This window comes from Equus caballus, chromosome 4 (assembly GCF_041296265.1).
Source record: "Equus caballus isolate H_3958 breed thoroughbred chromosome 4, TB-T2T, whole genome shotgun sequence".
Classification (NCBI taxonomy): Eukaryota; Metazoa; Chordata; class Mammalia; order Perissodactyla; family Equidae; genus Equus; species Equus caballus.
This window is the reverse complement of record NC_091687.1, coordinates 99,353,475-99,368,165: the sequence shown is the minus strand read 5'-3', so window position 1 is coordinate 99,368,165 and position 14,691 is coordinate 99,353,475. Positions and strand designations below refer to the sequence as shown.

Here is a 14,691-nt window from a genome sequence, read left to right as displayed (position 1 = left end):
TTAGGAACAACTGCATAGAGACACACATTTTTTTGCTTCTCATGTCTAATTATAGTAACAGATAAATTTACCTTACTTATCACTTGATCCTGAAAACTCTGAGAAGATGGCTCTCAATTGTCAACTTCATGGTTATGACCTTTAACAGCTACGTAAAATAAAGCAATATCCACACTTACAAGCTTAGTTGCTTATGTAAATATTATTTTTCAGATAGACTATATAAGCAGGGTAGAAGTAAGTTTACTTCAAATTGGTATATTCTGTAATCCAGTTGTTAGTTTTCCCATTGACAAGCAAAGAATTTCAACATGTGCTCAGGATGAATTTATCTAAGAAAACTTGCTGTAATAAAACAAATAGAGGCCTCTTTTTCCCTAGAAATCTTAGTTGATTTATTTTTTAAATGCAAACTATTCTAATGATTTATCTTTTATAGCACGTAACTTTAGTATTGAAATCAAATTTTAAAATACCTTTAAAAACTAATTTACTATCTTAGTATTATTTTAGTCTTTTTTATACTTTTAAAAGTCAGTTAAGAATGTTTGTCTTGTTGAAAGGATACAAATACAAAAGTCTTTATTTAGTCTTTGAGATACTCAGTAACTCTGAGTGGCTCATTCTAATCATTTTTTATTTATCTAAGCCAAGGAATCTGCCTAAATGTACTCTTACCATATTATCCAGCAATCACACTCCTTGGTATTTACCCAAGAGAGCTGAAAACTTATGTCCACATAAAAACCTGAACATGGATGTTTATAGCAGCTTTATTTGTAATTGCCAAAACTTGGAAGCAACCAAGATGTTTTCCCATAGGTTACTGGACAAACTGTGGTCCATCCAGACAATGCAATATCATTCATCTCTAAAAAGAAATACACTATCAAATGATGAAAAGACGTGGAGGAACCTTAAATGCATATTAAAAAATGAAAGAAATCTATCTGAAAAGGCAGCATACTGTATGATGCCAACAATACAACATTCTGTAAAAAGATCAGTGATTTCCAGGCGTTGGGATGGAGTAGGAGGGACGAGAAGGCAGAGCCCAGAGGATTTTTAGGGCAGTGAGAATAATCTGCATGATACCATGATGGACACCTGTCATTATACATTTGTCCAAACCCACAGAATGCATAACACCAAGAGTGAACCTTAATGGAAACTGTGGACTTTGGGTGATAGTGATGTGTCTATGTAGGTTCATTGAGTGTAACAAATGTACAACTCTGATGGAAGATGTTGATTATGGTGGAGGCTATGCCTGTGTGTGGGCAGGAAGTATATGGAAAATCTCTCTACCTTCCTCTCAATTTTGCTATGAATCTAAAACTGCTCTTTAAAAAAAGCCTTAAAGAATTGTTAACATTTTTAGTGGGAAGGAAAATTATAGAGAATGGGAAGAGCAAAAGAGATAGTTTTGCAATGCCTGATATACTCTTAATGAACAACTCTAAATGTAGTTGTAATTAGTGAGTTTTTGTTGTTTTTGTTTCTTATTTCTGTTGTTACTTTTTTGTATCTTTCTCAATAAACGTGTGATAGGTATAAAACAAAAGTAAAGTTTGTTTTTAATGAAATTCCCAGGATGTTTAGTTTATAAAATTTACTGTTAACACTTACCACCTTACAAAACTCTCGTTATTTATACTCATCTCCAAGGAGAAAGCCAGCTGAGAACGAGTACAGCACAGAGCAGATTAGGACTACTGATTGGCTCCCCCCTCATCCTCCCACATCTTTTCAGTCACATTTGTCAGCGGATGTTACAAGCGAGACATGTTTAGAACTGGAATGGGTAGTAATTTATCTCAGCAGAGAGAGCTGTATTGGATTGAGGAGTCCTTAAACCCACAGGTGCTCAATAATTCTGAATCCCTGACTTGAGGAGGAACCATGTTCCTGGACCATACTGGAGCCAAAATACACAATTCTGTGGACCAGGAACATACTGAAGGTTTGATCCTTCTTAGGATTCAGGACTGATTTCTCACTTTTGCAGAGGTGCAAAAATGTAATAATAATCATAACTAGTATTTATTATTTTCTATGTGCCACACACTATGTTTATGTGCTTTTAAATAATATTTAATCCCCACAACTATCCTATGAGATAGGTACTAATATTCCTCCCATTTTGAGGCTTAAAGAGATTAACTGGTTTTCTCAGGATAAGGCAGCTAGGGAATTCCTGAAGCGAGAAATTGAACCCTAGAAGCTGGACTCCAGTCCATGCTCTTCACTGCTATTTTAGTAAACATGGAAATTTCAAAAGATTTAAGGACTTCACAACAACTTTTGGACATTAAGATAGAAAGTCGTCCCCAGAAGCTGGAAAATATGGGGATCTTAAGGTTACAATTATTTTATTTAACAAGCATTTATATGGCATTTACTGTTTGCCACTAGAACTCACTGTTCTAAGCACCTTATAAATGGAAAATTTGAACAGACAAATAATGAATAAAGAGATTGAATCAGGAGTCAAAAACCTCCCAACCCAGAAAAACCAAGACCAGACGGTTTCACTGGTGAATTCTACCTAACATTTAAAGAATTAACGCCAATCCTTCTCAAACTTATCCAAAAAAATTGAAAAGTAAGGAACACTTCTAAACTCATTCTATGAGGCCAGTATTACTCTGATACCAAAGCCAGAGAAAGACAGTACAAGAAAATGATAGACCAATATCCCTGATTGAACTCACTATCACATATCTCTGTCAGAAAGTTATCATGTAAGGCTAACTTATAGAAAGGACTGTGGTGCATTGGAAAGAGTACTAAGTGTCAAAGACAAAAACTGAACAGGTAAGGAGATTGACCTTATTCAGACTATTGCAATAAGAAGAGCATCCAGATCTGAAGATCAGAATGTCTCAGCAGGATGGTTTTGCCTTAGACTTTTATAGGGAGAAATGCACAAGTTACAGGTGGAGAGATTCACAGTTGAGGTTGTTTTGCAATCAGGAGAATTCTCAACCAGTTAGCGAAACAGAAGTGTTTATCTCTATATGTTCAGCTAGTTTCAGGGGAAAAATAGTTCTAAGCTCAGCTAATCATTCGTGAGACAAAGTTGGAGGGTCTGTGTCTGGTCATGTCAGCAAGTTCAGGCAAAAGGGGAAAGGTCTGTGTTTGACCTTATCACAGGTAAACAAAGAAGTCATCTCAAGTCTTTTGGGAACCAAAAGAAAGAGTAGACAGTCTCTTCTAGCTCATGTGGTGATGGGCAATTCTCTGTGGCCCACCATTTCCTAGAATACAAAATTCCTGGAGAATTTTTTACTCACTGCTCTTTTCTGGGAGCACAAGACTCAGGTAAGGTTCAATATGTCAGAAGAAATCTAGAGACTCATTTCTGAGTCCTGCCTTTGCCTCTAACTTCCATGAGGACCACAGCTTCCTCATCACTAAAATGGGAGGGGAGGGGCCAGAGGAATGGTTTATCAAATTTATTTCACATCCCCATGTTTGATGAGTCTCTGAGAATGACAGAGGGACTCTCTGGAAGAAGGGAGATGGCAAGTGAGGCCAGAGAGAGAGGAGCCACAGTCACAAAGGGAAGAGGGGACAACAAAGAAAGGCTATGTCACAAAGAGGGGAGGAAAAATGTCAGCAGATACATCATCACTCCTGAGATTTTTAGGAGCAGAGAAGAGGCACCAGGGTCTTGACTTGGTCTGCTCCTTTCTCTCTTTCACTCATACCAGAGACAGCTCCCAGCCATGCCTTATACAACTGGGTTTTGATGAGGACTAGTTTGAAAACTGCTGTAAGATCCTTGCTTTTCCTCATGACCCTCAATTAATGTTTCTCCCCCAGCAGTTCTTGTCAAGGGCACTTGGACTGAAAATTGGGACAGTTTACAACTTGATCCAACTTGTCTGCTCCTGGTGAGATCACAGCCTGCCATGAAGTGCTGTCTCATCTTTGCTTTCATGAGTGCAGCTGGTGAGTCTGAGGCCTTGCAGTGGCCTAGAAGGAGATGGGATTGTGTAGGGAAGGGGAGGAAGGAGAAGCAGCTAGCCACAACTGAAGAGATAGGAAGTGGTGAACATTTGCTTCAATTAACTGTTGAAGGAAATGGAAGGAAACACTCTCCGTGTGCAGCTCATCCCGTCAGCATGCTCTCTAAGCCTCTCTGAGACCTGTGAACATGTTAGGTTATGTCACCACATGTGGCTTACTTTCTCCCAAGAGTCTTGGGTGTGTGACTTCCTAGACTGCCACTTTTCCTGGACAGCCACACTTCCTTTTCCCTGGGCAGATGGGCTTTAGAGGAGTGGGCACAGGAAAGGAAGGTGGGCTGGGTCAGGGCTCTGGAAGCCTCATGGTCCTCCCCAGAGCTTTGATCACCAAAGTCAGGCAGTATGCAATTTTTTACTTCCATGCTTAATTGGCAAAAGTTAATTAAAAATAATGTTTCTAAAGTAATAATTCACTTTTTTCACTTTTGTAATACACAGTGCTGCCAGTTTCTGATCAGCCTCAGACAAGCCCATGTGCTAGTTTAACAGATCTTTAATATAATTCTATCTCAAGCAAAGAGACATGTTGGTTTTCTTAATGTGTATAGCTTGGGTGACATGCATAATTCCCTCTGATTTAAAAAAAAATATTTAAAATAAGGTGAAGACCTTGATAATATCTTTGAAAACCTTAGGTTGGGAAAAACTGCCTTAGCCAACTCTCGCCTCTCAAACTTTTTGTCTCTTTCCACCTATGACAGTTGTTCTGGCCAACGATTCTAAAAATGAAAAGCTGGACTTACAAGAAGATTTTCCTGTTCCTTACATGGTCTATCTGCAATCCAGCCCAGAACCCTGTGTGGGGTCTCTCATTCACCCTGAGTGGGTATTGACAGCTGCTCACTGCCCCTTACCGTAAGTATCCCTTTGCTCTTGGGAGCTGGAAGAAATCTATTTAAATGAAAGTAAGTCTTATGAGGCATCTCAGCAAGTTTTAATGATATCCTAAGGGAATCAGAAGGTCCAGGAAGAGAGAGGCTCTTCTTCCCAATGGGGAAAATAATACACATTTTGGTGGTTTAAGAGGAGATCAATAGGAAGGTGTCAGAAGACTCTTTCTCATGGAGAGTAAATAATATTCATTCATTCAACATATTTATTGAACATTTACTATCTGCCAGGGACTGCTTAATGCACTGAGAAAACAGCGAGGGAATGAGATGGAAATAAGTTTTCCCTCATGGAGCTTACATTCTGGTAGAAGAAGTAAGCCAAAACAAATAAGTGGCCAAAGATAAAATACAAAAAGAGTGGCAAGCTGTAATACACCGGAATCAAACAAGAGATCTACCTTAGTTAGGGTGGTCATGCCAAGCCTCTTTGAAGAGATGAGACCAATAGGAAGAAGATGAGGCAGCCAAGTGAATAAAGCCTGGAGAATATTCCAGACAGAGGGAAGAGTGTACATAAAGTCCATGAAGTTGTAAAGATATTCAAGTATTTGGCAAACAGAGGTCAGTGTTGACTGAGTGTATAGAGTAGGAGGGATGTTCGCAGGATGAGGTTGAAGAGTTAGGCAGAAGCCATATGATGTGATGCAGGAAACAGGAGAAGGGCAAGGGGCACTGCACAAAATAATGCTATCCTTTGTAAATTTCAGTGTCTCTATTGTGATTGGGTGAGAGATGTGTCTTGTGACTGGGACCTATTCAGAGTTTCAGCAGTATACAAGGGTTATTTCAAACTCAGAGCTCTCAGCCACCTAGTTTTTCAAAAACAGTTTACTTGAACACAGAGTGAACCCTTGCTCTGCGCCTTATCAGAAATATAAAGGAAATAAAGACAGTTCATTCCTTCCAAGAGTTGAAGTTGGAAAATCTGATTTTTTTTTTCTCCACTAGATCTAATGCATGAACTGTTTTTGGTAGGGAATGGTTCTTGTATCTGTTGTATGACTGGACTCCTGGCAATGGAAATAGGTGGGTTTGAATTTGTCCAGGAAATATAAGAGAAAGTGGTAAGTGGGAATCCTGATAGACTATGTAGAGTCCGTCTTACCTGATGATATTAAGAGTCTATCTTACTTGGCCTGAGAGCAGCTGGGACGGGCCTAAGAATAGCCGGAAACAAAGGGTCCAATATGCTTGTTCTAGAGTTGCTTGAGGCTGTGTAGTATAGGCAAAGAGCTCTAGAATAATGGATTGTGGTGCCATCTCTATTACCTACTCATTTGGATTATCCAAATCTTAACAGTAAACAATAATAATATAATAACTAGACTGTGCTGAGAGTGTTCTAGGTGGTACATACCGTGATGTCAGGTTCTATACATACATTGACTCTAATACAATAATCCTGTAAACTATTGTTATTACTATTTTACAGACCAAGGCAGGTCACTTCAGTTCTCCGGTCTAAGAGATAAAATTAAGATGATTGGGGAAGGTCATTTCTGATGTTTGTCGCAGTTCTTACATTCTGTGACCCTGCTCTTTTCCATCTTCCTGCCCTCTTTCTTCCGAAGTGTTAAAATCCGACTGGGAGTTTATCAACCCAGCATCAAAAATAAGAAAGAGCAGATACGGAATTACTCATTGACTGTGATCTACCCTGAATTCAACAAAGAAACTCTGGAAAATGACCTGATGATGATAAAACTGTCCAAGCCTGCGGCACTCAACAGCCATGTAGGAACCATAGCCGTAGCTATGGAACACTTAGCAACTAATGATACCTGCTTTATCCCAACCTGGATCTGGAATGAGTATAAAAACCGTAAGTATTTGACTCTATGTTCATCCTGAAGAGACTTTGGAGTTGGGAAAAATGTGGAGGAATATACTTGAAGGAAATAACTGCTATGAGGTATTGTTCTTGACCCTAGAGTGATTACTGCCAGGACTTTATACTATCAAGAGTAGAGGCCAAATGATAAAATTCAAAGAGACTGATTGATGTAGGGAAGCCAATCTACACTGATGCATGGAGCAGGCAGTAATTGTTATATCTCTAGAACATTCAATAGACAAGAGTCCAGGGAACTGAACTTAAATAAAGTTGGGGAAACTAGAAGTCCTCACCTTAGAGATACTATTCAAGACATCCTGTGGCTGCTGATAGTCCACCAAGAAATTAATGGAACAGCAGTGAGAAAAACAAAAACAAAACAAGTGATATGGTGAGCCAACAGAGAATACTTCCCACTCCCCGCCATACCCAACCTTATGTTGATGGTGATTCATTCAAGTGGATTCTGAGAGATAAGAAGGTGGTGGAGGCAGCCATCTCTCACATCACCAGAGCTGTTTCCTTGCAGAGACCTCTTAGATCTATTGCTTCCTCCAATAGTTCTCACTTTGAAGTGGGGACTAGCAGGATTCATAGGGGAGTTGATTATTATGATATACTGTTGGTGTCCCTCTGGTCTGACATGCCTCTGGGAAAAATTGCCACCACCCAGGTTGCAGGCACACATCCTTCTACCCTCTGAACTCTAATTGGTATGAGCAGAGAAGGTTGGTCCCTCGTAGCCTTTACTTCATGTGGCTACTAATAACTCGTTATACTCTCTTTAGGTATTGTCAAAGGATGATGGAACCACCACTTGATATTTGAAATAAATTGATAAAGCTAAATTTATTGCTTATTATAGTAAGGAAGAGCAATGCTAAGCAGGCACAGTCTCACTGAGCAGAGCTGAGTACTGGGTTTATGTGGGATTTGTGGGAAGTTTCTATACAGGAACTGGAAGACCTTCAGAGTCTTAAGAGGGTTGACATCATCTGTGGAGGCACGATAACTTGGGTGAGATTTTTGTTGATTGTTTGGCACTCTGGGGCACCTTTATTAGAAGGGCTTCTGATTGGCTGAGTTTAAAAAGTGGCATTCATTGATTGGTTTGCTAAAGCTGTGTTGCTGAGGCTAGTTGCCATGGATACTAATCAGGCTTAAACTTTGTGCTGGTGCCTACAGAAAAAGCCGTCTGTTCTATAAAAACAAATAAAAAGTGGGAAATTTTAAAATCAATGTTTTGTAAAAAAACGGAAATAAAAAGTAGGGACTTTTATATTTCAGTATTTGTAACTTCATTTTCAATTTAGAAGCAACATTCCTGAAAATCTAAGTGAATATATTTTCTGAATAAATTGAAGCTTCATGATTTTTATCCTTAACTTTACGTCTTATTCAAATTAATTGCATCACATTTTACAAAAGTAATTTATAATATACCATTTGAAAACAAAATAAAACTGTACTGCAAGGGTTTTATCACACAGGCTCTGCAAGTCAGAATCATAGCGAAAAATTGTAATTCTATAAGCTTTCTGGTTCAAGGCTCCCAATATTTTTTAGTAATTCATTGTTTCAAAAACTTTCACCTAGTTTATTCTATATACGTCAATTGAATTCCCATAAAAACTTAAAACTCAACATAACTCCTCTCTTTTCTAACCTGACACTATCTGGTTTAATCTTCTTTAGGACATTAGATTGGATATACTCTATCAGAAAAATCCTGCTCCATAAGTAACACTAGGCTGTGGTCAATTTTTTGTTTCCTTCCTCCTGCTGCTCTCTACCGGAGATTAAAATTATGTAATACCTTGGTTAGAATCCTTGCATCCTGAGGCTAACAGTATAGTAATAATTGCTATGATTGAGATGAGCAATATGACTTCTGAGGGGAAAATTTATGTATATTAATACATATACACACATATATACACTTATAAATAACCCATTACTAAATAATCTATTTCTTTAAAAAAGCACTTTTAGACACATTAAAAATAGTTTTCTCCCTTTATGATTAAATGTAAAGAAGATGAAGTAGGTGCCAAAAGTAAGGGTTTCTTGGGAACAGTGGCTTTGTGTCTGTCTCTTTTCATAGTCATTCATAATTTTCTCGTGGATTTTCAAAGTTTTCTAAATTATGCATAGTAGAGAGAGAACTACAGATCTGATGGGACTTGATGCTCTGAATCCACTGCTCTAACACAGAGATACTGAACGAGGATCCTAAGAAGGATGGAATGTTGGCTATCTGCATTGAATATTCTCAGGGATTATTGTATTTACAAAACGGGCTGATCTCAACAGTATATATGATAAGGAAAACACCCTGAACTTCATTTGTCTTCTCTTTTCCACAGTTAGTGACCCTGACATCCTGACTTGGATAAACAAACATTCTCTTCCCTTCAATGACTGCCAGAATATGCTAGATGGAAGAATGATAGTAAACATCATGTGTGTGGGACAGCCTCTGAAGAGCATGTCTAAAATCAAGGTATCTTTCCTTTCCCCAGCTAGGAAGATAGCCAGGGCTCCATGAGGAGGAGAGGTGATTGCAAGAAATCAAAGGGTACTCATCCAACGGGCCTGAAGTCACTCTCCTCTCCCTCCTCAGTCTTTGGGGGGGTTTTTGTGGGGTTTTTTTCTTTTTTTTTTTTGAGGAAGATTAGCCCTGAGCTAACTACTGCCAATCCTCCTCTTTTTTTTTTTTTTTTTTTGATGAGGAAGACTGGCCCTGAGCTAACATCCATGCCCATCTTCCTCTACTTTACATGTGGGATGCCCACTGCAGCATGGCTTTTGCCAAGTGGTGCCACGTCAGCGCCTGAGATCCGAACCAGCGCACCCCGGGCCACCGAAAAGCAGAACGTGTGAACTTAACCACTACGCCACCAGGCTGGCCCCCAGTCTTTGGTTTTGTCATTACTCCCCCTTCCCCTTTTTAGAGTGGGAGAGATTCTGAGTAGAACCATTTGTTCTTTCTCCTGCTTACACTCAGGTTGGATTAAGTTTGAACCAAGAGAGGTGAGACCTACGTGGATGTGAAGAGAGGGTTGTCCCCTCTCAAGAAAAATGAATCCACCCCCTTAGATGCCTCTGCAACTATAAAGTGCTACTTTTTGGGATTTATTATTGTTCCCTGAGAACAAAGAAACATTGATGTCTTGTTCCCTTTTCCTGGTAGGAAGTTTCAGCTGCTCCAGCCATCTGCAGTGGGAGGTTACGTGGAATCCTGTCCTGGGCAAAAGGAAGTGTCACCCTGGGAAGTGAAGGATTCTTCACAGAAGTTTATTCCTATGCAAGATGGATCATGAAAATCATTAATACCCACTGAGGCTCCTCTTTCCTCCATATCCTCAGTGCAATATCTTCATGATTTCTATACTGGATCCACAAATCTCTTGGTCTTTCTTGTTCTTGAACAGAATCCAAATGGAAAACATTCAATTAAAAAAAAAGTGACACTAAGAACTCATGCCATGACCCCAATCTCTTTACTATATAAACTGGAAAACGATAAGAAATTTAGCAACATCCCCACCATTTGTTCATTCATTCAAAAATTATTAAACCATCAGCTATTCCGTATGTACTGCATATGCCAAGGTTACATGAGTGAAGATGACATAGACTTTGTCATCAATTAGCCAACTTTAATATCTTGTGACAAGTGCTATAACTGAGATGAGCAATAAGTTCCATAAAAGCATAGAAAAAACCCTGCTGAGTGTCAGAGTCAGGGAAGATATCACCAAAGAGGCAGGCAAATTAGGGGAAAATACTGTAAAACTGAGGGTATAGTTAAATGAAAACCAGAAAAATGTTAAAAAACCAGGCATGTTCTGGAAAATATAAGTAATACTGGAGGGTATAAAATAAATTGTCTGCAGGGGAGGAGAAAGACTGATAAAAGATGATTATTTGTAGGTGAGCAGCTGTTAGATAGTGAAGGGCCTAGCCTGTTCAGTAAAGGAATTTAGATTTTTATCTTGTAGGCATCAGAGAGGGTATCTTTAAAGCCTCCATGATAGAGAGACCATTGTCGAATTTCTGAAGTGGGAAATACTAAGGAAGCAGAATCTGTGCAGTTTAGATGTATTGACTGTGAGTAGAAAAAGAAGGGGAAGTGTCTGGGATAATGCCCAAGTTTCTGACTTGGGCAAGTGGGCAGTTGGTGGTTCTCAAAGATGATATGGAGAGAACCAGTGTTTTCAAATGTAAAGGATTTGGAGATGTGGGCATGAATTAGAAGAGATAGGGTATATTATGTTTGAGATCCTTGAAGGGCATGGAGGTGGTCATTTCTAGTAGACAGCTAGAGACAAAGACCTGGATCTCTGATGATATCTGGGCAATAACAACTGGGGAGTTCTATGTTTATGAGTAGTAACCTCAGACTTTAGTGCAGCTCTGTGCTATAGGGAAGAGCTCTGGCAAGTGCTCAGAATTCTCACACTGGCATATAGTAGGGAGATGTACAGCATCCCAGACCTACTGTCCAGAGCCCCTAAAAGTGCAGAATTGAGAGGATTCTGAGTGGCCAAAAGTAGATGTCCAGAGTGATATACGAGAGGCTGTGGAGTTATGGGAAAGGGAGGGGCAATGTGATGTGACATGAAATCATGTGTTAAAAATGGAAAGAGGGACAGAGAGGGTCAGTGAGAGGGGAAGAGAGAATCACGCCACAGGAGAAGGAGACTCTGCAAAGAGTAAAGATGTTTGGAGTTCCATCCCATGAGGGAGATAGTGAGTCCATGTGTCTGTCTGTAGAGGTTACATAAGTGGGTTGGTTCTTGCACATTGATATACTCTGAGCCTGGACGCTTTTTCTCCCGTACCAAAGCAAAAAACAAACAAGCAAACAAAGCTAGGTTATGACTAAGACCACACCTTCTCCTGGCACATACACAACAATCATACTCTCAAATTTAGACACCGAGGCCATTTAACTTAACTGTGCTTCTTTTTCTTGTAATCTCTGGCCCATCCAAACCCCAAGCTTCTCTGTTTGCCTATCTTCTCTAGCAGCTTCATTCCAAGTTACTCCTGCTTTCTGTCTCTGATTCACTGCCCAATGCTCACTGCCCCCTTTATTGAATCACATCTATATTTGTCCGAGAGTTTTTAATAAGAGGCTCATCTCATCACTTATTGTAACTCTTAAATTATGTCTTCAACACTTACTGATAATCCTATATTTTTTCAGTCAATTGTCTATATATTTCTCCATAATGGGCATTTCAAACATTCTCCTCTCTCCTTCAACTTTCAGGGCTCGCCTTCAGTATATGACTTCTGGTTTATGAGTAGAGGGAGGTTGAAACCATCGGAAGACACCTCATTCAACTTCCTACCACCCAACCTGCAAATATATTAGTTTTTTTCCCATTCATTTTTTTTCCCCATCCTTTCTGGAAGCAAGGTACTATTATCTACAGCTTCTATCTCCACCTGTGATATGGATCTCATCTCCTCTGACCTCCTCATGGACTTGCTTTATTGATTATCTCTACTTTTCTGCATTTTTCAACTTCCCCTATGTATTGGCTTATTTCTGTCACCATTTAAGCGAGATAAAGCCTCTCCCATCTAAAATAGAGGGCCCAAGGACATGCTCCCTCGATCTACTCTCTGACTGCCTCCTCTGTCTTCTTTGCAGGTGGTTTTTACTTGACAATTCCTGAAAGATCTGTTCTGTATGATTCTTCTGTGTCTCCCTTCAAATTCTTTTGTATGCGCTCTGCTCTCTTTTGAGTCCTTGTTCATCTTCCCAGAGACTTCTTCCCCATCTCTTCATTTGCTTAACTTCTACTCATCCTTCAAGCCTCAAACATCACTTCCCTAGGGAGGTCTTCTTCTGACCCTTATGTTAGGGCCCCTACTATGCTTTCTACCTCCCTTAATACCCAACAGGGTGACATTCATGATGGCAAGAGTTACTACATCTATCTCCCCTATTAGTCTTTATGATCTATGAGGGCAAGATTCTCATCTCCCTTACCACTACACCATCAAATATCTAATGAAGTTCTAGCACTCAGTATACATTAGCATTTGTTTTCTATTGCTGCGTAAAAACATTACCACAAATTGAACAGTTTAAAACAACATTTATATATTAGCTCACAGCTTCTGTGAGTCCAGAGTCCAGGCATGGCTTAGCTGAGTCCTCTCCTCAGGGTCTAGCAAGGCTCCAGGGTAAAAATTTGCTTCTAAGCTCACTCAGATTTTTGGCAGAATTCATTTCCTTGTGATTGTATGACACAGGACCCTTGCTTTTTGCTGGCTGTCAGCTGAAAGCTACCCTCAGGGCCTCAAGGCTGTCCTTAGTGCAGAGGGGCCACCCATACAGAGTTCTTTGCCCCGTGGGCTTCCTCAGCATGGCCACTTACTTCACCAAGCCAGCAGGAAGACTCTATCTTGTACATGCTAGCAAGATGGATAGATAGATAGATAGATAGATAGATAGATAGATAGATAGATAGATAGATTAGATTAGATTAGATAGACATAGATATAGATGCAATGTCAACATTACATATTAACACATTCATAGGAATGACATCCTATAACTTTTACCATTATTCTATTAGTTAGAAGCAAGTCACAGGTGTCACCCACACTCAACAGGAGGCAACTGGAGATTATGCAGGGTGTGAACATGAGACTTTGGGCCTGTCCTCCACACAAGTCAATAGAATTTTGTCAAAAAATGAATTTATTGGCTCCTTATCGCCTACACAATAAAGAATTATGCAAGTTTTATATAGGCAAGGCTTATATAATAAGGCTTTTCATTATTTGATTCCTGTTTATCTCTCCACCTACCTCTTTAACACTTGGTTGTGGTTCCACAAACATGCCATGTTGTATTCATGCCTTTACAGAAACCTATTTTTCTTTCTGAATTATTTTTTTCTCTTTTATGCCAGACAAGCCCCTTCCCCTACTCTAAGAGCCAGGTAAAGTGTAACTTCTGAGTACTCCTTCCTTACACAGAATGTAAATTGAAGAAGTATCTTTAACTCTATGCTCTAATGTACATACCTCAATTTTTAAAAATATTTCTCCCTCATTTTATTATGAAAATTTCAAACATTCAACAAAGCTGAAAGAATTTTACAGTGTATACCTGTATACCTACCTCTCCCCTTCTCCCCAAACTCTGCCAACCACCAATCTTTTAACTGTCTCTACAGTTTACCTTTTCCAACATGTCATAAATTGAAATCATACACTATATAACATTTTTAGACTGACTTCTACCACTTAGTAACATGCATTTAAGATTCCCTCATGTCTTTCATCACTTGACGGTGCATTTTTTTAAATCATTGAAGAACATTCTATTGTATGGATACACCACACTTTGTCTATCCATTCACTTATTTAAGGACATTTTACTCCCTTCCAAGGTTTGGCAATTGTGAATAAAGCTGCTGTAAACATTCATGTGTAAGTTTTTTGTGGACATAAAGTTTTCAACTCATTTGGGTAATCTCTAGGAGTACAAATGCTCTGGATCATAAGGTAAGATTATGTTTAGCTTTGTAAGAAACCACGAAACTGTCTCCCAAAGTAGCTATACCATTTTGCATTCCCACCAACAATAAATGAGAGTTCTTGCTGTCCCACCTCCTTGCCAAAATTTGTTGTCTTCAGTGCTTTGAATTTTAGCCCCTGTCCTAGGCGTAGTAGTATCTCATTGCTGTTTTAATTTGTAATTCTCTAATGGCATGTTGAGAATCTTTTCATCTGCTTTTTGTCATCTTTATATCTTCTTTGTTGTTAAGGACCAAACTGTGTCCTCTCAAAATTCACATGTTGAAGCTCTAAACCTTAACGTGACTGTCTTTAGAGAGAGGGCCTATAAGAACGTAATTAAGATGAAATAAATGAGGTCATAAGGGAAGGGCACTGA

The 14,691-nt window shown here is 39.2% G+C and overlaps 1 protein-coding gene across 1 annotated transcript; it reads left to right on the top strand.

Annotated features, from left to right (window-relative positions):
* The first annotated feature begins 3,578 nt into the window (after window positions 1-3,578).
* On the top strand, window positions 3,579-10,294 carry LOC100051500 (serine protease 58). The gene is made up of 5 exons (XM_005609463.4): window positions 3,579-3,957; window positions 4,736-4,889; window positions 6,499-6,749; window positions 9,128-9,264; window positions 9,955-10,294. The coding sequence occupies exons 1-5, from the start codon at window positions 3,918-3,920 to the stop codon at window positions 10,102-10,104; spliced, it is 732 nt and encodes a 243-aa protein (XP_005609520.2). The 5' UTR covers window positions 3,579-3,917; the 3' UTR covers window positions 10,105-10,294.
* Window positions 10,295-14,691: the final 4,397 nt, after the last annotated feature.

What these genes read in the sequence shown, in the direction of transcription:
- LOC100051500 (XM_005609463.4), top strand. Translation starts at nt 3,918, where the DNA reads ATGAAGTGCTGTCTCATCTTTGCTTTCATGAGTGCAGCTG. An exon ending in CTGGAATGAGTATAAAAACC is followed by an intron (nt 6,750 to 9,127) that starts GTAAGTATTTGA and finishes TCTTTTCCACAG; the next exon opens with TTAGTGACCCTGACATCCTG. An exon ending in AGAGCATGTCTAAAATCAAG is followed by an intron (nt 9,265 to 9,954) that starts GTATCTTTCCTT and finishes TTTTCCTGGTAG; the next exon opens with GAAGTTTCAGCTGCTCCAGC.